Consider the following 25,038-nt stretch of genomic DNA (forward strand, 5'->3'; position numbering starts at 1 on the left):
ATGTGTGCTCGCACGCGCACACACACACACAAGTATCTATTGGTTTGTTTCCATTCATTAATGTTTGGGATCTTTACCTGGGTCTTCAGTGGATTTTGAAGTCTGAACCTGTAATTTTAAATACGTTATGAATAGGCTTGTAATCTTCTGCACTTTGGTTTTATTTTAAACATGTCAAAACATTATAAAACTGGTTTCTGTTCTGGTTCTCAGTCTTTTCATCGTGCAATCTTATATTTCAAAGCTTCTTTCCTGTTTATCTGTCAAGAAAGAGGAGGATGGACATGACATACTATTTACAGAAAGATTAAAATGGTGGTCCTTCCAGTAAAGTAGAGCATCCTATTCGACTTGGCAGCCACTAGGTGATTCTTTAGCAGAAGACAAATGTGCAGCAGAAGATAAAAAGGGACAAAGTAGCATAATTAAAAACTGGCTTGCTACCTTTATCAGACAGTGAGCAAAGTATAAGGAAGTAGAAGATAGGCTGTCTCACTTAATCCTTCCAAGCCCACCTTTGTTAGAAAGTAGTATATTGTTTGAAGTATGAGGGTTTACTATTGTCTTCCAGATGTGAACTGGAGAACATGGCATAGAAGGCGAAGTTAAGTGGGTCTAGAAGAGTTCTTAGTGCTGTCTTAAACGAAACCTAATGAGACTATAGAGAAGATCTAAGCCAGACTCTTCTTGGGCATGCATGTGATAGGTTAACAAGCAATGGACACAGGTTGCAACACGGAAAACTTGAATTAATTATTAGGAAAATAATTTTCATCATGAACATGGTCAGATATTGAAAAAGAGAGACCAAGTGAGGTTATGGAATTTCCATCCTTGGAAATATTCAAAACCCAAAGTGGACGCAGTCCTGGGCAACTGGCTCTAGCTCACCCTGCTTGATTGTGGGGTTGGACTAGAAAATCTTAAGAGGTCCCTTCCAACCTCAGCCATTCTGTGCCCAATACAGCGTGATCTGTGTTAGCACTGCTATGACTGAGGAATTGGACCAGGTCACCTGCAAGGGATCCTCCAACATTTTTATGATTCTTGAAAAAATCATTCAGGTGTATATGGAAAAGAGAATCAATGGGTGGAGAGAGGAGATGGCCAGATAAGAGTGCTTCTGAGGTTCAAATTTAGCCAAAAAAGTCTGAAATTGGCTCTCCACAGTGTAATCTCTTACTGATATGTCCTGGGCACCATTACAGTTTAAAAAAAAAATTTAAAAAATTATGAAATACAGTGTCACCAATTTTTTTAATGAGAATGTCTACCAAACATCTCACCCTGTTTATTGTTAGCTTTTATTTTGTTAAAAATAAACAAAAGTGTATAAAAACCTGGGTGCCAATTATAATTTCTTTGCAGTTTCCTGGATAAAATACTGTTTGGGTATTAGTACTCTAGAAGCACTATGACATAAGTAAATTCAAATGTTTGTTAAATTGTATCATACTCATTATTTGTTGATTTCCAAGTTACCCATTTATTCTTGTTATTATGTTTTCCTTACCTAAAGATGCCTTACACACATGAACACTGGAATGGTGGTCTTGCCCACTGAAATATGCTCCAGGCTAGGCACAGCTATACTTGAAGTGAAGCATTAGCAAACTAAAATCTTCTTCAACATACAATCTTTTTCGAGGCAGTTTTCTTAACTGCTGGTGCAGCTGTAGCGAGAGAGACTTACAATGCAACTCCAGCTGCCAACATCACCGCATCTTTGTAGGTCAAATTACACCAGTTTGATAATTTAATGGAGAAACCAATGTGGGAAAAAATCTTTTGTTATAGTGAATGTAATCAATAGCCCAATTAAATCTTTCTAGCTTTAAATGAGTGCTCTTTAGTCCACTGGCTCATAGTGTAGTAATGTTTACAAAGCTCATGTGATTATCTGAAATGAATTATGAATTCTAAACAATTGCAGAAATAGAATTTCTAAATAAAAATTACAGAGCTTTTGCTAAAAATCCGTGTGCATAACTTGTGTAGAAAGAATAATTGTTCCTCAACAGCAACAAGTAGCCTATTTCTTCATTTTACTAACGTGGAGGCAAAGGTAACTGATTTGCTCAAGGGTGCAAAAAAATTGTTGTAGGAGGGAAAGTAGAATTCAGACTTAACTGAAATCCTTACTATTTATTGCAGGTCGTTACAAGTGGTAGTATCCCTATTATTCATTTCAGGTTGAAATGAAAGCTTTCATTAACAAGTTACATCTACATACAACTTAAAAGGAACGCAAATACTGAGTGAGCCAAAATTTTAACATCCTCATTATTAGGGAGCCTGCAATATCTATAATGTAGCAATATATTTTTATTTATTGAATTGTATTTCATGTAAGAGATTTTCTCACACTCTTTTACTGAGCAATGAAATGAAAAATACTTTTTGACATTTATTTTTGGAAATTAACTCCATAGTGTAGGTGTCCATAATGCTTTACACAACCAAGAGAAAAATTTTATGCAAAGTAATTTTTATTGGAAGAATAAGTAAAAAAAGTGTCAATTCTTGCTTTGTGCATCATAAGAAGAAAAGCAGCATTGTTTGAATGTACGACTGGACCTTCCCCATTCCTTACTGCTTGCTCATTTTCTTCTTCCCCTTGCAAGTGGAAAAAGTCTGTTTAAATGGAGTGAAACTAGGTCTCTGTAGCTTGACAAATTACCATTTTTTTCCAAAGTGTTATTTTCTTTGTGATTCTTCAAAACCATACTGTAACTCTTGGCGATGTTTTTACAGTAACATAGGCATGCTTTATGCAGTTCTGCTGTTGGATTTATGGATGCTTTTGTCAGGATGCCACCATGGAAACCTTCAAATGACATGCTTCATTTATTAATGCAGTTGGAATACAAGTCCTAGAGTACACATAAAGGTCATTTAGCAGTAGCCCTAGGTCATCCAACAAGATTTTTGTACTAATGGAAAAAAAATTAAAAATGTAATTTCAAATATGAGAAAATTCCTAAACGGTCACGGTATAGCCATAGTAAAATACATTAAATGTCACTACTTTCATTGCAATATGTAATATGTATGCTACATTTATATTGCAGAATTCCAGGAAACCTTTATAGTACCAACTAGCAAAAAGAACAGTGTATGAAAAGTTGATGGATTTTTTTAGTCCATTTCTCAATGTTGTAGAAAAAAATGCATCATTTTTAAAAAAGGAGTTTTCTAATAGAACCTTACATTGTGCGTCTTTTAGCCACATCTCAGGCTAAAGAGAAACAGTGCAGCAGAATGAGAAAAAGAAAATATTTTAAAATTAAAATAAATAATTACGTTTTTAATTCTCTGGACTCCTTAAAAATAAGAGTACAGAGAACTGGAGGAGTCTGGACTCCTTAAAAATAATTTTTTTTTCTAGTTTTAAATTTAGTGCTCTGGGCTGCTGAAGTTAAGTCACAATCGGTGCTTCCTTACACTAGAAAGGGGAGTGCCATTAAGCCTTGAGAATCCTCTATTTCTATGAAAGTATCTTTGGACAGTTGGTTATGGGACCAGGGGTATCAGCCACAAAGTCTTCCCTTCAATAAAGAAATAATAATTTAAAACAAACAAACAAGCAGATAGTCTGGGTATACTGTAGCTCTGTGGAAAATCTAAAGTGCACATGGATTCATGATACTGGGATCCAAACACAAAGGCTGATGAGGTTCCAAGACAAGATACTCAGCTGGAGCTGAAACTGAATGTGTAACAACTGTGTCACTGTTTCACAGCCTAGTATTTCAGCATCCTTAAACAAATTGCAAGGAACTTTAAATTCTAGGTTATTACTGCTTTATGAGAAATGAATTCTCTAATTTTCCTAGTGTTCGTTCCCGTTCCCTGGAAAAGGTTTGTTTTTCATTAGTGTTATGGATGTTCTAACCACAGAACTTAAAAACAGTTTGTTGACTTAAATGTTCTTTTCCAGCAGCCTAAAATCCTTCTATTTAGCACTACTGTTAAAACTCTTCACGAATACTGCAAGTGCATATCTAAAAATGGTTCTAATACTTTACTCTTTGATAAAGAATATTTTAAATATTTACTTTGCTGAAAGAATAGTTACAATGCTTTGACGACATTTGGGCACTTTAAACACCTAAGAAGAGTTAATTTAAACAAAGCTACTTTTACGTTTAATACAGTTTAACATTTGCCAAATGCATAATGAACAAATCAAAGTTGAGCTTGATCTCTTGATACATACGCCTGATTAAAAAGTATATTGCCCTTTTGTGCATTTGCCTCTTAGAGGCACTGTTATTAAGGGTGGTCAGCATTTCTAACACTTTTTTTTCATTGGGGTTTTTTTTTTTGTTTATAACATTGCCAGACTTTAACCATTTGAGTTCATGACTTCCATGACCAATGTTCCCTACAGCATTGCGCTTTTATAGGAGTGACTAGAGACTATCAGTGACAAAGTTTGAAGCTGAAACTGGGAGTGTCTTGGAGAGAAGATTGGGAGATAGTGCAAGACAGACACAAGTAGGGGGCAAGGGGTTGCAGCGATGGGGTGTGAAGTCCTGGTGCAGAGGGGGAAGTCCGAATGGGACTGAAGAGCCAGATGAGGGCAACAGGAAGCTGCAGGGGGCAGAATAAAGGAATAAATGCATTAACAATTAAATCTGGGCAAGAACTTACAGGTAGTTTCTCTTAATTGAGATGCTAAGTACAATGAAAGCATGTTTTGTCCCACTCCCTCATTCTCAAAAGTGGCTTAGTAATTTTTACAGCAGCTTTCCCAAAATACTAGGTTCAGGCAGACACCCAGCATGGAAAGTCCAACTTTATGGCTACAATTTGACCAAGCTATAAATAATTGATAACAGTGTTACAAGCAAACTTGGGCATCCTTGCCTTCAGACAGCTTAATGAGTTTTATGCGTAACTATTTCATTAATCTTATGTACAGTAAGTCTGTGGGATTTTTTTAAACTAAATTTTTGTTTCCTGAAATGGTTTTAAAGTATTTTTTTTAGTTAACACCAAAACCACTGAAAAATCTAGCATTCAACCAATAGCTTATTGCTATTACTATGTTATTATTTAAAAGGTAGCATGTCTGGTGTTTCGAATCTCACTCTTTTTTGCCAGTTTTAACATACTGAATTTTACATCTAAGCGTGTTAGCCATGTGATATTGCAGTATGAGTTACTAGCAAAAAATATAGCAAAGGAAAAATCTGGCACCTTAAGATATCCCTTGCCTTCCAGAAATCTGCCGGATGTTTGTTTGCATATGTCAGAAATAGCTTCATAAAACCACAGCCTGAATTACAGTTGCAGCAAGTGAAAGTAATTTTCACGAGTAACATACAAAAATTTTACCATCTTCTGTGTTTTTTACATTCAATTTTGCTAGCAGTGCTTGACACTCCTGACAGAAATCTCATAGAATCATAGAATCTTAAGGTTGGCAAAGACGTCTAAGTTCATCAAGTCCAACCGTCAACCCAACACCACCATGTCTACTAAACCATGTCCCGAAGTGCCACGTCTACATGTTTTTTGAACACCCCCAGGAATGGTGACTCCACCACCTCTCTGGGCAGCCTGTTCCAATGCCTGACCACTCTTTCGGTGAAGAAATTTTTCCTAATATCTAATCTAAGTCTCCCCTGGCACAACTTGAGACCATTTCGTCTTGTCCTTTCACTAGTTACTTGGGAGAAGAGACCAACACCCATCTCACTACAACCTCCTTTCAGGTAGTTGTAGAGAGTAATAAGGTATTCCCTCATCCTCCTCTTCTCCAGGCTGAACAACCCCAGTTCCCTGAGCCACTCCTCATAAGACTTGTGCTCCAGTCCCTTTGCTAGCTTTGTTGCCCTTCTCTGGACATGCTCTAACACCTCAATGTCCTCCTTGTACTGAGGGGCCCAAAACTGAACACAGTATTCAAGGTGCGACCTCACGAGAGCCGAGAAAAGGGGCACAATCACTTCCCTAGTCCTGCTGTTCCTGATACAAGCCAGGATGCTGTTGGCCACCTGGGCACACTGCTGGCTCATGTTCAGCCAGTTGTCAGCCAGCACCCCCAGGTCCTTTTCTGCCAGACGACTTTCCAGCCACTCTTCCCCAAGCCTGTAGCATTGCCTTGTAGCCTGTAATGGCTTTCCAGCCACTCTTCCCCAAGCCTGTAGCATTGCCTTGTAGCCTGTAATGGCTTTCCAGCCACTCTTCCACAAGCCTGTAGCATTTGCTTCTAGGTTTCTTTGCTTTTTTAATGCTTTTAAATAAAGGTTCTTGGTATTAGACTGTGGATTTGGGGGATTTGTGAATTTATTAGTACTTGGATGTTCTGAATGAAAGCAAACTACTACAACTTTGCAATATAAAACAAAAATATATTCTTTAACTGTGTATGTCCTAATGACAATACTGTTGATTTTACTCTGCATTATAGCCTCATATTATAGTAAATAGTATTGTGAATTAGAAAGTGTTTAGTCATTTTTAGTAAAGGTAGTACCTGAACTACTTCTGGGAGGAAGAGGACCTTACATGGGAAAAATTCTGGTATTTGTAATAGTAATATTTGTAACAGTAGACTGTTTAATTATTAAGCAGTAGAGGTGCTTGCATAACGCATAATCCTGTATAGTTGAAGATTAGTGTGGGTTTCATAAAGAAAAAACGTCTCTTTTGCCAGCTCTGGAGACATACTAGTTCTGTGCTCCTGTATTTGTTTTGCTTCCTTTCAAGAACTGGCTGTTAACAAAGCCATTCCCAAAACTGTGCTCGTTCCACCTCAGTATTATTGATACAGATGAACACATACACAGTAAAATAAAATTAGCTTTTTTAAATTGAACTGAATTCAAATTAAGGAGCAGAAGTCAACCATATTTAAATTAACTGGGTCATTAGCATAATAAAAATGGACCATTATTTTTGCAGCCTTGAAAGCAACATTGAATAAACTAGACCAGAACCTTAAGAACATGACTAGATTGAAAAATAATATATCTGTTCTTTCTACATGCTATGGGATATATTGAACCTCATCATTCTTATAGTGCATTATGTACTCTAACTGTTCTAGATACAGCTATGACTCGGCTGAGCTGCATTTCGTTTTCTTGTTTGGTATTACTTTCCCAAAGTTCGCCTTTTTTGTAATTTATTTGTGGTTTGTTTAATTGATATGGAGTGAAAGGATTGGCACTGTAGTTTTCTATAAGGAGCTTGTAAGGCAAATACAGTTCTCCATATTCTGTTTCATGTATATATTAAAATATAGATTACTGCATATTTGTAGTATCTTGTTCCACTACTGTGGATGCAGTACAAAAAAATGTAAGGGATTGTACTAATGAGACAAATTGCTTATATTTAGACCAGTGATGAGATGATCCTTCAATTTAAACAGAAAAGATCTTTATCCTATCGTATGTTGCTTTTTTACTTTGTCAAATCAACTGTAGGTGGTTTGGGTTGATAAATGTTTTATGTCTACTAACAAAATTTTTTTCTACTAACAAAATCTGAAAGATTTTGAAAGAAAGCCTACATTTTCAAGTGTTTGTACAGAAGAGTTGCAGTAATTCCTCTTTTGTGTCATCTTCGCAGATGTTGAAAGGGAAGAAGCAGGATCATCTTCTCTCCACAGTGGAACAACTCAACCAACATCATCATCTACATATGAAGCTAACAACATACCAACTAGTAATTACACTGGCATACATATACCACCAGGTGCCCATGCACCAGCCAACACTCCAGCTGAAGTACCTCATAACACAGGTATGTTGGAATCACACCCAAAAAATTCATGCCTTTATTGAGAGGCGAATTCTAGCCCTCTCTCCATTACATACAAAGTAAAATAATATAGGTATTCTATGGCAGAAGCAACTTCATAAATTAACATCATAAAAATGCCATTCGAAATCTTTTTTATGTTTTTAGGCTTTTTAAAATACATAATTCGTATTTTGGAGCACTTTGCCAGAAGAGATATATGGACTGACAGAGTGAGTGTTCCTGCAAATAGAATGTTTTTTTCTTCTCTAGAATCATGCCTTGCATCATCTATACTGTAAAGCACCATTTGAATCTTTCACTTGATAGATGAAATTACATTACTTTATTTCGTATTTAGCTTTCCCTGTGCAGATAGACTGTTGTTCTTTATACAGGAACATATCCAACATAGTTTTGAAACTGTTACAACACTATAACAATCATGCCTGATGCATTCATACCTTTCTTCTGTTTGTTTATGCTCCTTTTCCCATGCAAGTATTTTAGTGTGATTGACCTCAAACAATATTATTAATGGAGATTTTGTCCCTCTTGCTAAACATGTTGGCTCCTACATCCTGGTTCTTATTCCGTGTCATTTTTGGACCAAAACCAAGTTCTTAAAAATTCAAAGTTCTTCCCAGTTGATGTATTAAAAAAAAAAAAAAATTGTATTACTTTTTCACCTCAAGTTACCTATTTATAATTATGTTTAATAAGACTAAAAAATTAATAGCTCTTGATTTCAATCCTAATGATCATTTGATTGTTCAGATACATTTTTATATTATAGAACATATGAGATGTTTTTGTCACACAGCCCCTCCTTTTCTTTCACTTTCTCATTTTAAAAATGCTTCACTCTATGAAAAGTTCAGGATGACCTTTTTATTTTTTTTTTCAGCTTTATCAAAGAGAAATCCTTCAGATAGGTGGGAGGTTTTGGGTCTGGGATGGGGAGAGTGTTGTTCTTTTCATTCAGCCTAGGTAAATGTTTACCTCTTTGTTTTTACCAGATCTGAAAATTATGGAATATGTACCGTGTTGGAATACACGAATTCTTTGCATTATGTAATTTTAACCCCATCAGTCATTCCATGAAATAACAGATAATTTAGAAAAGTGATTATACCATCTTCCTGCATAGCAGATGTTGTAGAAATAACTTTATGTTAGTCTGGTATGTTCAGAACTTACTGCAAAAATATGGTGTTGGATCAAATGAAAGCATCTAAAATGTGAACGCAGACACAAAAATGCCAACGCCAATTGTTTTCGAAGGAATTAGGAAGGAGATAGTTTGCAAGTATGAGCTGGCAGGCATGGGGCTTTAAAAATACAGTAACAGAGACTCTCTCTGACATTAGAAGGCAGAATTTAAACTTCAAATATAAAAGTTTACTTCTCTTTTTTCGCAAGTTTTCCTCAATATACTCCAGGGTAACCAGTGTCTTTTGGACTAGTATTTTTTATTTTTTAATGCTTGCAATTAAATTTCTGTGAAATACAGAACTGATAAAATGAATGACAGACTGTAAATTCTTCTGTATTTATTTATTTTATAAAACATTCATAGTCTGAAGTGAGGGTTTTAAAATTATTTGTTACAGACTTTCAGAGCTGGGAAGCTATCAGCTGTTAATTTAAAAATCAGAGTCATTAGATTTACCTGTCCTATTGTCTTATTTCATCCACTTACTTTTAAAGTCTATAAATAAAAATAACCCAAGTCCAATTTTTTGCATTGATTTGCAGGAGTGACAAGCAACACCATTCAGCCTGCTCCTCAGAATATTCCTCTAGTTGATCCTTCCCTTTACAGTGCTCAGTCTGCAGGTAAGGTGATGGCATTTGTATTGTCTGTGCATGGACATGCTGTGTCTTGTGTGTCTCCCCAGCACTGAAGGAGAAAGTTTGAGAAATAATGTTGTTATCTGAATGCAACTAATTCTGAGTTTTTAAAAAGAATGGATAGCTAAGAGTTTAATAGTTTTTGAAATACAGTGTGTGATTAATGTTGTCTGACTTTTTCAAACCAATGAGCTAGCATTGTCTTAGGTTTTTTATTATTTATTTCGTTCCTTCTCAGATGAAGTTCTGATATACTTAGGAAAGCCTGTATTCCTCATGGCCTCACTACATTATATTTTTGGTAATTAATACACATTCCCTTTATTTAAAATTTCTTCTACAGGGCCAGTACATAAGTTAGTTATTCACTTCATTAAATAATCACGACATTCCAGTGGTGTTTTCTGTTGCAGCATAATTGTTATGTGTGCTTGTTAATTATAAGTAGTACCTGTATTAAATGAAATAGTTTATAAGGTACTGCTAATGATGTCATTTTAATGTACCTTTTAATCAAAGCTTTTATCTTTTAAAATGCCTTTTGATGTTAAAGTCACTGGTAACCTATATTGCATGTATTTTATGTCTGCTTGCATATAGCATGCTTTGAAGTGCACACATAAATGCTAACCTTAGGAAAACCATGGCTTGTGAAAGAGTAGTGACTAACAATAAAGCTGGAATTATTCTGGGTTCTAATTTGAACACTGAAGTGCATTTGGACAAATTATGAACTGTTTTCTAGGAATTTTTCTGTCCATGGAATAGAGATAATAAAAAGATAAGTTATATCTGTTTGTAATAATCAGATTTTAGTTGGCAATGTAACGTGGATGTCAAGTGAGGAGGAGGTCTAGAAGTCCTGCTATGAAACTGTTCACATTCTACCCTACAGTTTATCCTCACCAGGGAAAGCTGGTAATTGATGTTTTAAGTTCCAGTACTAGATACAGTCAAATGTTGCCTGTTATGATTACCAAGTTCAGTTAGGTGTATTCTTGTGTATTCTCATTTACAAATATTTAGTTAGATAATTTATTATGTTGTTGAAGAGGGTGTCTATGGTAAAATACCAGCTTTACTGAAAAAACATTTTTGATTCAATGGAATGCTATAACAGGAATTCAGTGTTTAGCTTGATTTTAGTCTGCTGTCATAAGAATTCTTAAGAATGTGTCCATCTTAATATATTAGGAAGCCATTTTTGTAGATGTCTTAGAGAAAAGCATCAAAATTTACCTTTGATAGTGACACATTAACCTTTAGTATTCTTTTGAAGAGCAAAAGGCACATCCTATTGTTTGTCTGGCTTATTACTATCATGTCTCACGTGACAGCTCATTTTATTGGAAATAATACCTCAGACCTGTAGGTGAACCATTTAAACTTCATGATAGTTTTTGAGTTTGGGGGGCTGTTGTAGGGGTTTCAGCAGCTCCTTAACCAAAACAGCTGAATGCTTTAAGCTTTACCATAGTAACTGCTAGTTGGAAACCAAATTTTGTGTTGTTTGGCAGCAAAGCTTTCATATTTAACCAGCTTATCATGATCCTCTAGACAGTCATTCTAATAGGTTTTTGAATAACTACTCTGAAAATTTTAGTCATCATTGTTTCTTAGTTTGAATGTTTAATTCTACTTGTCAAAAATGTGTAATACTGATTTAAATTTTAATTCTTCAATAAGTAGTAGAAGTTCCGTTATTTGATATCTGGATAGTATCAGTGCATTGCTCCCTCCAGCCACTTGCCTGTGATAACCTGCTTTAATCAGTATAGAATCATAGAATCATAGAATGGTTTGGGTTGGAAGGGACCTCAAAGGTCATCCAGTTCCAACCCCCCTGCTGCCATGGGCAGGGACACCCTCCACTAGACCACGTTGCCCACCCTCTTGGTGGTTTTGCCTGATTTCCTCTTTGTTGGGGTGCATCGCTCCTGAGCTTGGAGGAGGTGATGCTTGAATATTAGCCAGCTGTCTTGGGCCCCTCTTCCTTCCAGGGCTTTGTCCCATGGTATTCTACCAAGCAGATCCCTGAAGTGGCCAGAGTCTGCTCTCCTGAAGTCCAGGGTAGTGAGCTTGCTGTGCCCTCTCCTCGCTGCCCTGAGGATCCTGAATTCCACCATTTCATGGTCACTGCAGCTAAGGCTGCCCTTGAGCTTGACGTCCCCTACCTGGCCCTCCTTATTGGTAAGAATAAGGTCCAGCATAGCACCTCTGCTTGTGGGCTCCTTTATCACTTGGAGGAGAAGGTTGTCATCAACGCATTCCAGGAACTTCCTGGATTGCTTGCGCTCAGCTGCGTTGTCCCTCCAGCAGATGTCAGGGTGATTGAAGTCCCTCATAAGGACCAGGGCTTGTGAGCGTGAGGCTGCTCCTATCTGCCTATAGAGGGCTTCATCTGCTCGGTTCCCCTGGTCAGGTGGCCTGTAGCAGACCCCTGCTATGATGTCCCCTGCCCCAGCCCTCCCTTTAATCCTGACCCACAGGCTCTCGGTGGGCTCCTTACCCATCCCCGGGTGGAGCTAGTACAGAAATATAAACAAAAAAGAGGTGTGTGAATTAAGATACCCCGTGTTTGTGAGAATTCATAATAACTAGTGTCGGGTAATTAAGAGATCAAGACCCTTGCTAAGCACAGCGATCAATCTCTAACTTGATCTAACCCGAATATTTGCATGCCTACATTCTTCCTCTGCACACCTGATGTTATCACTACAAGTTTGGGTCTTGTAACAGCTTAGCGTTACATTCTTAGGGGGGAGTTTTGCAAAAGTGCACCCTGAGAGGTGATAAAGCTCATACAGATCCTCAGTTCTGAAAGCTTAGAAAGTACAGTCGGTTATGCAGGAGTTCGAGAGGGCATAAGGGATATGTCAGTCAGCAGAGATACAGTAACAGTTTTGTTTGCATGCATAGAGTTAAGAGGCTTAAGAGCAATGGAAGGTGTTTGTCCTTGCCTGTCACCATCCTGTCATGCATGCCTGGTCATTACCCAAAGCATCCTCCCTTCAGCTATACATGTAAGAGTAACTTCAGCTATGATTATTCTCCTCACACTGCTGAGGAGTCCTTTTTTATGCCAATGGTACTCTGTTGCACAGTATCCTTGTTCCCTGACCTCCAAGTAGATTTAGAACTGCCTATATCTCGCAAGAAACATACTAAACTGTGGGACCCAGAAGCTGTCCCCAGTTCCTGAGTTGCAATATATATATTTGGGCTAGACCCTGGCTGCATATCGAGGTTAGACTTTGGTATGAGCCATTCCTGTGGAACTGACGTTTCCTTTGGACAGGAAGGAGGGATCAGTGTTGCCCTCCAGTAGATCCATAGAGCTAGCTAGCACAGTGCAAAGTACACTTGCTCCATGATTTAGACATGATGTCTGTATCTATACTAATAAATTAAACATGCCTGTAAATATTTGACACTGAGAACAGCTGGCACAGAACCACTCATATCCATACTATTAAACTTTTAAACCTTCTAAACAAGGTACTTGGTGAAGGCTGCCAGTATTGAATGGTCTCTAGCCTGCTCTAACCACAAGTCGTGCCTAGGAATTGTTTGGGAAAGTGCTAGTTTGCATGGGCCAAAACCATACTGGAGTCTGTTCCAGCAGTTTGACAGTGTAGACAGTCAAGTTTGAGTACTGAGACGCATTCCCTGGCACTGCTGAGTGTACTAGTATAGGCATAGCCAAACAGGATTTTCCACATATTCCTGCAAGACTCTTTCTGGTAGTAAGATCAAATGTATATTTTAAAAATAAATTATATATTTTCTTTGCATAACATGGGAGAAGCAATTTGATTAATTCTATGATGAGAGAGAAACTTTTGGTGGAGAAGAGTGGAATATTTTATCAAAAGTAAATTAAGTTAAAGTAACGGTATTGCTTTGATTTTATTCAGCATGAATCCTTTAATAATTGTCCTGTCCTGTGGGAACAGGTTTCAGAGTTTAACATTGGCTTTTGAAAGTGTCAAAGCTTATGCAATTGCACATTGGTTAATGTCTCTGACAACAGAATGTAGAGCTACACAGCAACTTTGTGTAACATGTCCGTGCACTTCTTTGGTGTGGTCAGCTTAAAAAATTTATTACCTCTAGATTTTGCTAACACTAAATGCATTCATGGTTGTGCTACACAGAGTTTTTATAAAATCTGCTTACATTACCATATGGTCCCTTCCACAGGTGGCATAGTATAGAGAAACCATTTGTCCATTCTAGTTGTGTGTATAATTTTGATTTTCTACACACAACGTAGAAATAATATTTTGACATTTTACATGTTTTCATGGTCTTAAGAAGAAATCTTAGAGGATTTATATTTTGAATATCTTAAGTGCTTTAGTGGGAAAAAAGAGCATCTTGTTTCAAAAATCATTTCAGTTACCTTCGCCATCACTGTTTTTATACACCAAGTTGCATTATTAAAATGTTCTTAAATCAGCTGCCTTGTATTTGGGCAACTTCATAAAAAGGAAAAACATCTCATGGATAGAAAAGGATACCAGGGAGAAGCAGATACATCACGTAAAATACACATTATTTTCATTCTAAAACTGCTTTTTTTCCCAACGTGATTTTCAGCATCTCTAGTCAAATCACCTTTTAGTTTTTACTTTGTGTTCCTCTTAAACTAAAAGAATCATGTTTGTTGACATTAGTTATGGATTCCATATGTCTGCCACATTTCAGTAATAAATATAACTACTAATAATTTAAGATTACAGATTCACAGATTGGTAGGGGTTGGAAGGGACCTCTAGAGATCATTTAGTCCAACTCCCTGCTAGAGCAGGATCACCTAGAGCAGGTTGCACAGGATTGCGTCCAGGCGGGTTTTGAATCTCCAGAGAAGGAGGTTTCTCTCACAGAAGCAGGTTTGTTTCAGGATAAATACAGTATACTTTTCCCATCTCAATATTCTTGGGCTTTTTTAGAACTCATAATCACAGGATGGTAGAGGTTGGAAGGGACCTATGGAGGTCATCTGGTCCAAACCCTCTGCTCAAGCAAGGGTCCTGTAAAATGGGTTACTCAGGACCGTGTCCTTTGTGTCTGCCCCTGCACTCTCCCCATGGTTTGATTTGCAGCACTAAAGGAACAAGTTTGAGAAAAAAAGTCACTGTTAATTCAAAAGAGAGCTTTTGAATCTCCCCAAGGATGGAGACTCCACAACCTCTCTAGGCAACCTGTGCCAGTGCTCGGTCACCCTCACAGTAAAAAGTGTTTCCTGATGTTCAGACAGAACCCTCCTGTGTTTCAGTTTGTGCCTGTTGTTTCTGGTCCTGTCCCTGGGCAGCACTGTAAAGAGCCTGGCTCCGTCCTCTATGCACTCTCCCTTCAGGTATTTATAAATATTGATGAGATCCCCTTGAGCCTTCTTTTCTCCAGGCTGAACAGTCCCAGCTCTCTGTCTCTCCTCATGAGAGGTGTTCCAGTCCCTTCATCATCTTTGTGGCCTGTTGCTGGACTCTGTCCAGGATGTCAGTCTCTATCTTGTACTGAAGCACCCAGAATTGGACACAATACTGCAGGCATGGCCTCACCAGCCCTGAATAAAGGGGAAGGGTCACCTCCCTACACCTGCTGGCAACATTCCTCCTAAATGCAGACCAGGGTGCCATTAGTCCTCTTTGCCACAAGGGCAGACTGTTGGCTCATGGACCAATTGATGTCCACCGGGACCCCCAAGTCCTTTTCTGCAAAGCTGCTTTCCTTTTCTCCAAAGCTGCTTAACCCTTAGAATATGTAAATTGAAGTCAGTTACTAACTTTTGTGGTTATACCTTTGATGTAAGTACAGATGTTATAGATAAGTTTCACATCACATTATTTTGAAAACGTAAAAACACAGAGCTATCTTATTTCTATTCTGCTTGTCCATTGTGAGGTGTTGACTTCAACAGGAGCTGAGGCCACTGAGCACATCAAAAGATCAACAACCCTTACTGTGTAAACTTTGGTTTATAAATTTAAAATTGTTAACTTTTTTCTCTCAAGTTATGTCATAATAGCATCTGAAGTAGATTTCATAATAAATAAGGCTTTATGCCAGCAAAACATTAATAGAGCTCATACTGTAAAAATAAGATTAGACTGGTGAATTTAGGCTTCCTTCCAATAAATTAGTTGAATACTGGACTGATGCCTTGGCCATTTTTTAAAGAATGATTTTGTAGTTTCTTTTGGCATCAGAGCATAAAGCCACTTTGAGGGGAACTTGGTCTTTTTAATTTCTTCAAGTTGTTCAGTAATGTGGTCGCAGATTGACCCCAGCTGCTTTTAGTCTATGACTTTATTTAGGTTACAAAATAACCTAAGCGTATGCCTGTGTTTATGCACTCCCTCACGTGTATTTACTCACGTGTATGTATTTTAAGAGATTTAATGTGGCTTCAGTTATTCAGGAGTACATCAATATACATGGCAATGATAATGAGCCCACCAAGTTGTCATGTGCCTCAATATTCAACAGTTATTCTGTGGTTATATTTATTTATTGAAGGGAAAATTAAGTAGACTTCTAGAGTATATTTTAAAAATTGATAAAATTAATCTTAAGAGCACTTACCCTTCTGCTTTTTATTGGGGCAGGGTTGTTTTGAAAACCAGCAGACCAGTCTAGTTTTTAATATTCCCAGGTTTTCCATTTTATTTGTTCAAAAGTTGTTCTTAACTAATAAGATTGCGGAAAGGAAAAGCAAATATAATAGACATTTTTCTGATAAGAACTGAGATTTTTAGTAATGTTCTCACAGTATTGCTAGCAACAGTTTTACTTTAAAACAAAAGGACCCAGATAACTAAAATTGTACCGTAAAAATATATTTAAGTATATTCATGTCCTTGCTAAATCTGTTTAACCAATTTTATGTAAAATCTGTGGTGCATTTTAAAATGGATTTTCTCTTAATCTGTGAAATTTGTTCATTGCTTATAAGATGCTGTGGGAAAACCTATTAAATAAATATATAATTCTTAGGTATTGTATGTAATTATTTATCCATGTCCCTAAAAATCAGTCTTTTACAAGTTAAGTTGTTCTGAAAGAACATAAGTAAAGGTTTTACAGTTTACCCATAGGTTATTGGAGAGGCGTGGCATTAGCCTTAAAACTCCCAATGAATTTGCGGGTGAAAGGAGGGACAGTAACATAACTGCTTTATTTCATGCACACATCAGCGATGCTATTCACATACTAAATCTTCTGCCAGTTAGGGCATAATTCCCTACTATGCTTTCTAGAAGACTGAATGCACGTGTGTGAGCATTACAGAATTCCCAATTTTTTAACTTATGTCAAGAAAATATCTGATGAATAAGTAACAGTTAATTGTTTTATACTATATTATAAGAATATTTTTTGCTTGTATTCTCCTGTATTACAAAAATGGGCACATTTAATGGGATCAATCTTGTTTTCAGTCATCTTACATAAAATTGGAAACAAACATTACTTGAATAAACCAGAAATATAAAATGGGCAAAAACATGCCAATGAGAAATGCTCCTACATTTTGAAAAGTTATTCCAGTTGAGAAGGAACAGTTTCTATGTATTATTCCTGAAGAAGAGAGCAAAGTAATTATGCTGTAAACACAAAAAACACTATCCTTGTTTCTTACAGGTTGGAATATGATTACAGCTAACTTATTGTCATTGAAAAGCTCTCCTTTGCTGCCTTAGATGAAGAGCAGATCTTTCTCAAAGGTTTTGACTTACTTTTGAAAGGCCCTGGGTCATACAAATACCAGTGTTCAGAAAGGTCCTCTTGCATTTTTCAAATGCCAGCAGCAAAGAAGTTGAGCGTTACATGAATGGAAAGAAAAATGAGCAGAAGAAACACTGTAGCTTTATCTTTGTAATATTACCACAAATATTACCCTGGTTTTCATAATATTACCGCAAATAGAAGTAAAGCGCAGAAATCATGTGAAAGGAAGCCTCAGTCAGATTTCTTTTATAGTAACTTTGTAATACTTATGTTTTTTGCAGGGGAAGTCCGTTTGACTCCAGAGGACTTTGCCAGAGCTCAAAAATACTGCAAATATGCTGGCAGTGCTTTGCAATATGAAGATGTGAGCACTGCTGTGCAGAATCTACAGAAGGCCCTCAAGTTACTGATTACGGGCAGAGAATGAAGCCTTTATGCAACAGATTTGTGTCTTTTGCCTAAAGAACTAACAGCTTATTACTGTACCTGTTAGAGGAGTGGAGTTATACAGAAGTTCTCAATCCCATCACCCATGACAATGAAATCACTGTTTCAGTGTCAGATTAGCAATTAATGGTACAGTAGGAATCTCTGTTTTCATTTTACAAACAGTGGAGCTAGAAACATATGAATGCAGTGGCTTGGTATAAGCAAAATACTGAGGAAAGTACAGTGAACACTGTTCAAGAGTTAGAATTCATCTTGCAATATTTAGATTATTGGAATGGGAAAATGCTGAATCTGTAAAAAACTTGAGCATAAGATTGTTCTGTTAAAATTCTTATTCTGGTTTTATTATTTCAAGCAATTATTTAAGAGTATAATATCTTTAAAATGATAACTAAGATTAGTGCTTTCCTCCTGAAATGAGAGCATGTGAGAAGTCTGACAGATCACAATGGGAAGGACTTTTTTCTATACATAAATTATTTGGGTATTATCTGAGACATAAGTCAAAGTTGAGGGAGTCTTGAGGACATTTGTATTTCATTTTAAAACATGCTGGAAAAAACATCTCTTGATACTTCAGAGAGCGTTATTTTGATGGTGTTCCAGCCCAGTCCCCCACAACTGTACGGACTGCTACATGTATTAATGGTTCTTGCTCCTTTTGTGTGAACACTTACAATTTTGTATATGTATGGGTAATTAAAAGAAAGTACTAATATTTATCAGAGATGATCCTGAAGTCAGAGGCAGAGATCCTAAACAACATGAACTTTGAGGGAGATTTACTTCCTAGCTGTTCCATCTTTTTAAGAGGCTGAAAAAAGGCCTGTTCTTCAGCCATTAAAGCAGTACAGGTTCATCTCTGGTATTAGTGTCATAGAGCTTCGTATTTCCAGCTAATATTCTTCCTGTCTGCTTTGTTGTGGAGACTTTTTGGACTTGGGATTTAATTAAAATATCTTGGAAACTGAATTTTGAGTCTTTATGAGGTCTGTCCTTGCAATTATAGAGCTCTTGATTGTTAAAAATCCATCCATGCTGTTTAAAAGAAAGAATAAGTAGTCTTTTAACTGACGTGACATAATTGAGTACACCATAAAGCATGCCTGATTTATGTAATAATGACATGTTATCTGATCTGTCTTTCCCATCAAAGCCGTGTATTCTTTATAGCTGCGCTATTTTGCAGTGACTAAAATAAGTCTGATATTCAAAGCAAAAAGATGAAGAAAAGAAAATTAACCATAAGCATGCATTAAAGTTTAGTTGATTGTATCCATTTAAGAGTGTAGAGTCTTTGACAGCAGATTTGAAAAGGGTAGTATGAAACTTGTATGCTTAAGCATTTTAGTTGACCGAGATTTAAAACATCTGGTATTGTTTGTGTTGCTTTCTGCTATGGGATAACATGCTAACCTGGACAGTGATTTGGATTAGATTTTAATTGTTTTGGGAAATTTAGAATAAATCAGTCTGAAACATTTTTGACAGTAATGCTGTACAGAGCTGGGCAATAAGCCTGTGTTGTGCACAGTGTTTCATGCAAGATAGAGCTCTCACTTCAGTATCAACCTGAATTACTGTAAATTGTTCCATGTATATTATTATGGTGTTACACTGTGATTGGAAAGCTGCTTTTCATTTGAAAGAAGGATGCAGAACATTAATCCATGTAGAATATACATATATATATATATATAGACACGTTGCATTGCTATAAAAAATCAGAAGTTGCTTTCATTTGGGCATCATACCACTATTTACTAATACCAGCTTCAATCCCCAGCACTTGTAGGAGGAAAGTCAGTTTTCCTGTTTCTATTTACAAAATAATTCAAAGAACTTTGGGGCTTTTGTATTACATGGAAAAAATAAGCAGGCTATGATATAATAGTGTATTAATGTGAGGCTCTTCAATTAATTTTTTTTTTTTAATAGAATGATGTGGGAGTACATAACTAAGAAGGTTGCAAATGAAAATTTAAGTATTTCTTAAAGTGTATAAAAGATTGTCTGTTGGCCATGATTATGTTGAGCTTCTCTAGGAAACTAGGGAGTCATCAGTGAAAAAGCGATAAGCAATGAAAAAGCCAGAAGCAATTTTTTTGAGTGGTCATTTACAAATGTGTAATCACCTTCTGCTTAGAAAGAAATTAAAATAATTATCTCTGAGGGGAATGGAAATGAAAATGCTTTTAAGCGTTTAAGAATTTCTTAGAGATGCTATCAGGACATTCTTTCTGAAAATAAATTAGTGTTTAGAAGATTTATCATATAAAGTTCTCATCAAATCTGTAAAATTAAACATATCGTAATACTGACCTTCAGACCACAATACCTGAATTAGCATGTTGACTTTTACTCTGCATAAAATTATTTTGCTCTGATAATTTATTTTTTTAATTTAGAAGTTTTGTAACAGCGTATCAAACCATGTTTGAAGCCACATCTTTAAGCCACTAAAATTTGATGCAACAAACTGAGTATTTATCCTCCAAACTGATGTCTAAAGTCAATCATAGCAAAACATTTCTATTCCACTAAGTATAGCCTCTGGGACAGCCTTAAATGTGGCAGATAGCCTGAAAGTACAAACCAATGTTGCAGAACAGTTCAAAAAGTGTACATACTTGAAAATATCAGAAGAATGTAGGTAGATAGCCTGTAATTATTCCAAATTGGAATTTGTGGTAGGCACTGGAATTTATGGCCCCATTGTTAAATATTGTGTGAGCTTTAAGTGTTGACTGACTGATTTTACAGCCGCTCTGAATGATAAAGTATCAACCCATAGCTCTTCTTAAACCGATTCCCAACACGTATGAGTACAGTATTAAATAGAGTGCCATTTTTGTTGCATGCTACAGCTGACAACTCTCTCTTCTTTAGTATGATTGCCACCTACATGCTTGGCCTTTCTCCTTTGGATTGAGAGTTCTCAATCTTCCTTAAGAAAGGAGAAAGAAGCATTTTCTGTCAGATATTCCATGTTCAGTTTTGCTACTTATGTAGCAAGAATTTTAGTAAATCTGTTCACTGTTTGTTACTTAACAGGCTTTTAGTATCACTTAATGGTTTTGCAGTTCTTTATACTTTTACCTCTCTGCACAGAAAGTTCCGTATTATACTTCAGGATTCCTACAAAAGTCTTTGAAAAGTGTCTTGTGGAGCAGGTCATTGTTTATGAAATGGTGGAGATTTTTTTGAATGTGCACTAATTGGATTTACTAATACTGGAGGTGTTCTTTTCAAATTGTTGCAGTCATTTCAGGTAGAATTTTTAATGATGTCCTTTGTAAATGAGGTTTCAGAAGCACAGACTTACATATGATCATACCTCAGAATGTGATTGCAATTGTAGTACTTGATACTGAGTAATACCTACCTACGAGAAATTAACAACAGAGAAATTTACTGTCTGAAGTAGGATTCGGGGCGGGGTGGTGGTGGTGTGTGTGCAGACACTTGTGTCTGTGCATTTGTAATATAATGCATGTAAACTCAACGGTGGGCTATAAGAATGTCTTCCGAAAACGTAATTACATAATTAGTACCTTTTTGCAAGTATTGGGAAAATGTCAGGTACAAATACATAGATACTGCTGACAAATGTTGTTCTTAATGCTAAACCTGAAATGTACTATTATAGTGCCAAAAGTTAGCTTTTACTTGTGCAGTATTCCAAATGAATGATCTTTGATTTTCTCCTTTTGCATGCCAGCAGTAAAATAGGAGCCTGGTACAAAAAGAATGAGAACACAAATTTAGAGGAAGTTAGATTTACAAAAGATCAAAGGTAGTTTCTGTTATTGTAAAGTCTTTGTGGTAATGTTCTGATTGAGTTTGGAAAGTGCCCTTGCTTATAAAGTATAATTCTTACTTTCTTTCAAAATGTCCTTTGTTGTGCAGTTTATGGAATTAGAGTCTGAGCCTGGATATCTGGATTAGGAAAACCTAAAGTTAGATGCTAAATTTCTAAACCACCGGTGCATCCTGATGCTGGCAGCAACTGTTCTTCAGTCATCTCAGAGTACCCATTTTTAAATGTTGGAATTTTAACCAAATTTGTTGGGAAAAGGCAATGTTTTTTTTTCTTCTTATTGCATCACCACAAGAGAACTAGCAAAAACATGAATTTGCATTAGATACTTCACTATCAGCAAGAAAAGAATAGAGCAGAGCTCTTTTTGGCTTACTAGAGTTGTGGAACAGTCTGGTCATAGAGATGGTTCTGAATGTAATACCCTAAATGATCTCAGAATGGGAACTTTGTAAATAAGAGCGTTGAAAACAAACTTAAAAAAGAGTGGAGACATATGCCAGGGAAGAAAAAGAAATCACACTCTCAGCAGAATGGGAGGGGGCACAGTAATGATTGCAGAAGAAAATGGAAGAAATACTTACAATCCCACATAGGATGGGAGCAGGGCAGTGACTGGAATGAGGTTAGAGTTGTTGGCTGATTTATTTAGAACTTTGAAAGAGATGAGAGAGAAGCTTGAGCTTAAGGGAGAAGATTACAGGAAGATAGGAGGGGTGAGGAGGAGCATTAGAATGACAAAACCCCCCACTTTTTTACAGCAAACTGGGAAAAAAATGTGAGTTATAGCGTGGGTGAAAGTTAACCTAGTTGAGTAAATTATATCAGAGACTAAGTCTAGCTCTAAAAGGGAAGGAAAAAACGTACAAGTTGACAGCATTCTGGAAATGGAAAGGAGCAAATCTTCTCATCCTTGGGACCTTTGCACTCATGTCATTTTATTAAATAATTAAAATTGATTTGATGTGGCCCTTTTGGAAAATTTAGGAGACTGCATAAATAACTGTATGGTATCTGCAGAGAACTACAGAGATCCATGTTTGTCCTTAAAGTGGTATGTCCTGTTTTGTACTTTCCTGCCTGTTTTCATTTGCCTCCCCTTTTTCACTGTTGGTATTTCTTCTGTGATGTTCCCATAGCTAGAGGGGAGGTGATTGTGGTTGAATACAATACTTAGTATGAGTGATAGCCCACATACTTAGACATTCTCAGGCAACTTGGGAAGAACTGATACCCGACATACTTGGAAAGAAAACAGGTCTGGCTTTTGCCTGGTGTGTACTATGGAGAAAAATGTAGCAATTGTACTTCTTTCCTGAGCTTCAGAGGCTCTTTGGCAGCAGTATGACTACAGTATTTAGAAGATGGATTTGTAGAAATTAATTCTACTTGGAGCCATATTCCCAATTGGAGCCAAACAAATTGATCTCTAGGAGTTCGGAGACCTCTAGCTAAGCGGTTGGTGAAATTGTCAACTTTTTCTTGCCTCAATTAACCCATCTGTAAAATGGGCTTCTTTAGATTTAACACTTCTTAATATAGTCAGGATTTTTGTAATCCTGACAAGTAATGACAAGAAGGGTTCATTATGGTGACAAGTTCCCAAAATAGAATTTTTAGGGGATTTTGGGGAGAGGCAAAAAAGGCATTAATATGTAATGAGAACATGTGTAATGAGAATGAAAGAAATGGAACAAAATTTGACAGGATATTTTAGGCGACAATGGACAGGAATGAGGAGATCTGAGATACAGAGAAAGTGTAGTTGTAAGTCGCAGGCAGCAATTTTATATAGAGTAGGAACATCTAATGCAAATCTTAAATGTTGGATTTATCAGAGGACCAAGATAACCTCCATTCTAGAATGTATAAATCCAGTACTAGGAACTTTTAATGGATCTCTAAGTTTGGAATTAGTGCTTTACAGCAGAAGAATAGCAAATAAAGCAATTGTATTTAAAAAAAAAAAAAAAAGTTGGGCTCAACTTCAGACCTGTTAGTTTAACCACAAGATTAAGCAAAAGCTTAAGTTCAGAGCTTAAGTTCAGATTGTGAACAAAAGACTTAAAAGTTCAAACATGGGTATGATACCATATAGTATGTTCTCTCCTAGCCCTTTCGTTCTGCCCCCCACCCTGGGTGCTTTGGTTTCTTAAGTTTTTAGAAAATGAATGTGATTAATTTAATTTACTTAAAATGAAGTGATGCTTGACATAAGGCTCTAAAAATACTCAGATGGAAATAGATAAACATGAGAATTGAAAGATGAATTAAAGCCAGTGGAAAAAGAGATTGCGGTAAATTCTGAATTATTTTCAGGATGGAAATGGAGAGAGATCAGCCCAGGGACACATCCTGTTTCATATATCAGTGACTTAGGTTGAGCTTACCATCTAAGTCACATTCAATTTGTGGATGAGATGAAGTTGGGAGGTATTGCAAGTACTGCAGAGAACTGGGAAAAATTCTGTGACTTTGACTGAAGAATTAGTATGGAGTGAAACAGCACAAAATACCAAGTCACTCACTTGGGTTCTAACGAGAATATTTTTAATAAAAATGAGGATACTGGAAGCTGAAGTCATTCTGATCAGCCTTACTTAGTTCAGTGGGCTAACGTGAATTTAGGATGCATTGGATGAGATTGTTTCAGCACAGAGTGAGTAAACTGTCACTTACAATACTAGGTTTGATTCTGATCATTGATGAAAGCTATTTACTTGTGAGAGATGCAAAGGCGAGCTACTGAGATGATTACAATCTTATCTATTGAAAATCATTATGGAACAGCTTTCTTAAGGCATTGGGGACAAAGCGTTAATTTATTTTAAGACATCTTGATAAATTTATGAATTGGATTGAATTGAAGGATTGAAATTCTAGAGTTAAAATTTCAGCTTCTCAGTCACTGAGCTTTCGAGAAGGTTTTTCTGGCTTCTGCTCAACCTTGAGTAATGGTCCATCTGCCAAAATACCTGGAAATGTTACTGTAAAAAAAGGTATTGCAGGACCTGTAAGCTGTTGTAAAAAACAGCAAATATTTCTTTTTTTTTGCTGAAGGTAATCAAGTGTATCAGCGCAGTCTTGGGAAAAATACTTTATTCAGTGTAGATATTAAATCGGTATTTGTAAAACAAGCATGCAGGTACTCATGACTGCTGCACTTCAGCTCAGCAGCACTTTGATAATAGAAGCTTTACACACATGTGGCCTTTATCCTACACTTACTTGCCTGACTTAACTTCACCCATGTGAATGGTGCTATTGAGGCAATAAGAGTACTCATGTTCGTAAGTGTTTGCTGTGTTCGGGTAGAAAGTTGTGCTTGTTCAGTAAAATATAGCTAGGACAAGTGTGGTATGCTGCTAGTTCTCCAGTGTGGAGGTTCTAATCTCATAGTCTTCATACTGACAGAATTAGAGACA

At 36.6% G+C, this 25,038-nt stretch overlaps 1 protein-coding gene across 1 annotated transcript in view; it reads left to right on the forward strand.

The window, feature by feature from the left end:
- VTA1 (vesicle trafficking 1) overlaps window positions 1-19,068 on the forward strand; it is a 39,610-nt gene extending 20,542 nt beyond the window's left edge. The window contains exons 6-8 of the mRNA XM_075748267.1: window positions 7,588-7,761; window positions 9,517-9,597; window positions 17,625-19,068. Coding sequence (XP_075604382.1) covers window positions 7,588-7,761; window positions 9,517-9,597; window positions 17,625-17,770 — 401 coding nt within the window. The 3' untranslated portion in view covers window positions 17,771-19,068. The remainder of the gene's footprint in view (window positions 1-7,587; window positions 7,762-9,516; window positions 9,598-17,624) is intronic.
- The last annotated feature ends 5,970 nt before the right edge of the window (window positions 19,069-25,038 follow it).

The sequence above is a fragment of the Balearica regulorum genome, chromosome 3 (genome assembly GCF_011004875.1).
Source record: "Balearica regulorum gibbericeps isolate bBalReg1 chromosome 3, bBalReg1.pri, whole genome shotgun sequence".
In the NCBI taxonomy this organism is placed as follows: domain Eukaryota; kingdom Metazoa; phylum Chordata; class Aves; order Gruiformes; family Gruidae; genus Balearica; species Balearica regulorum.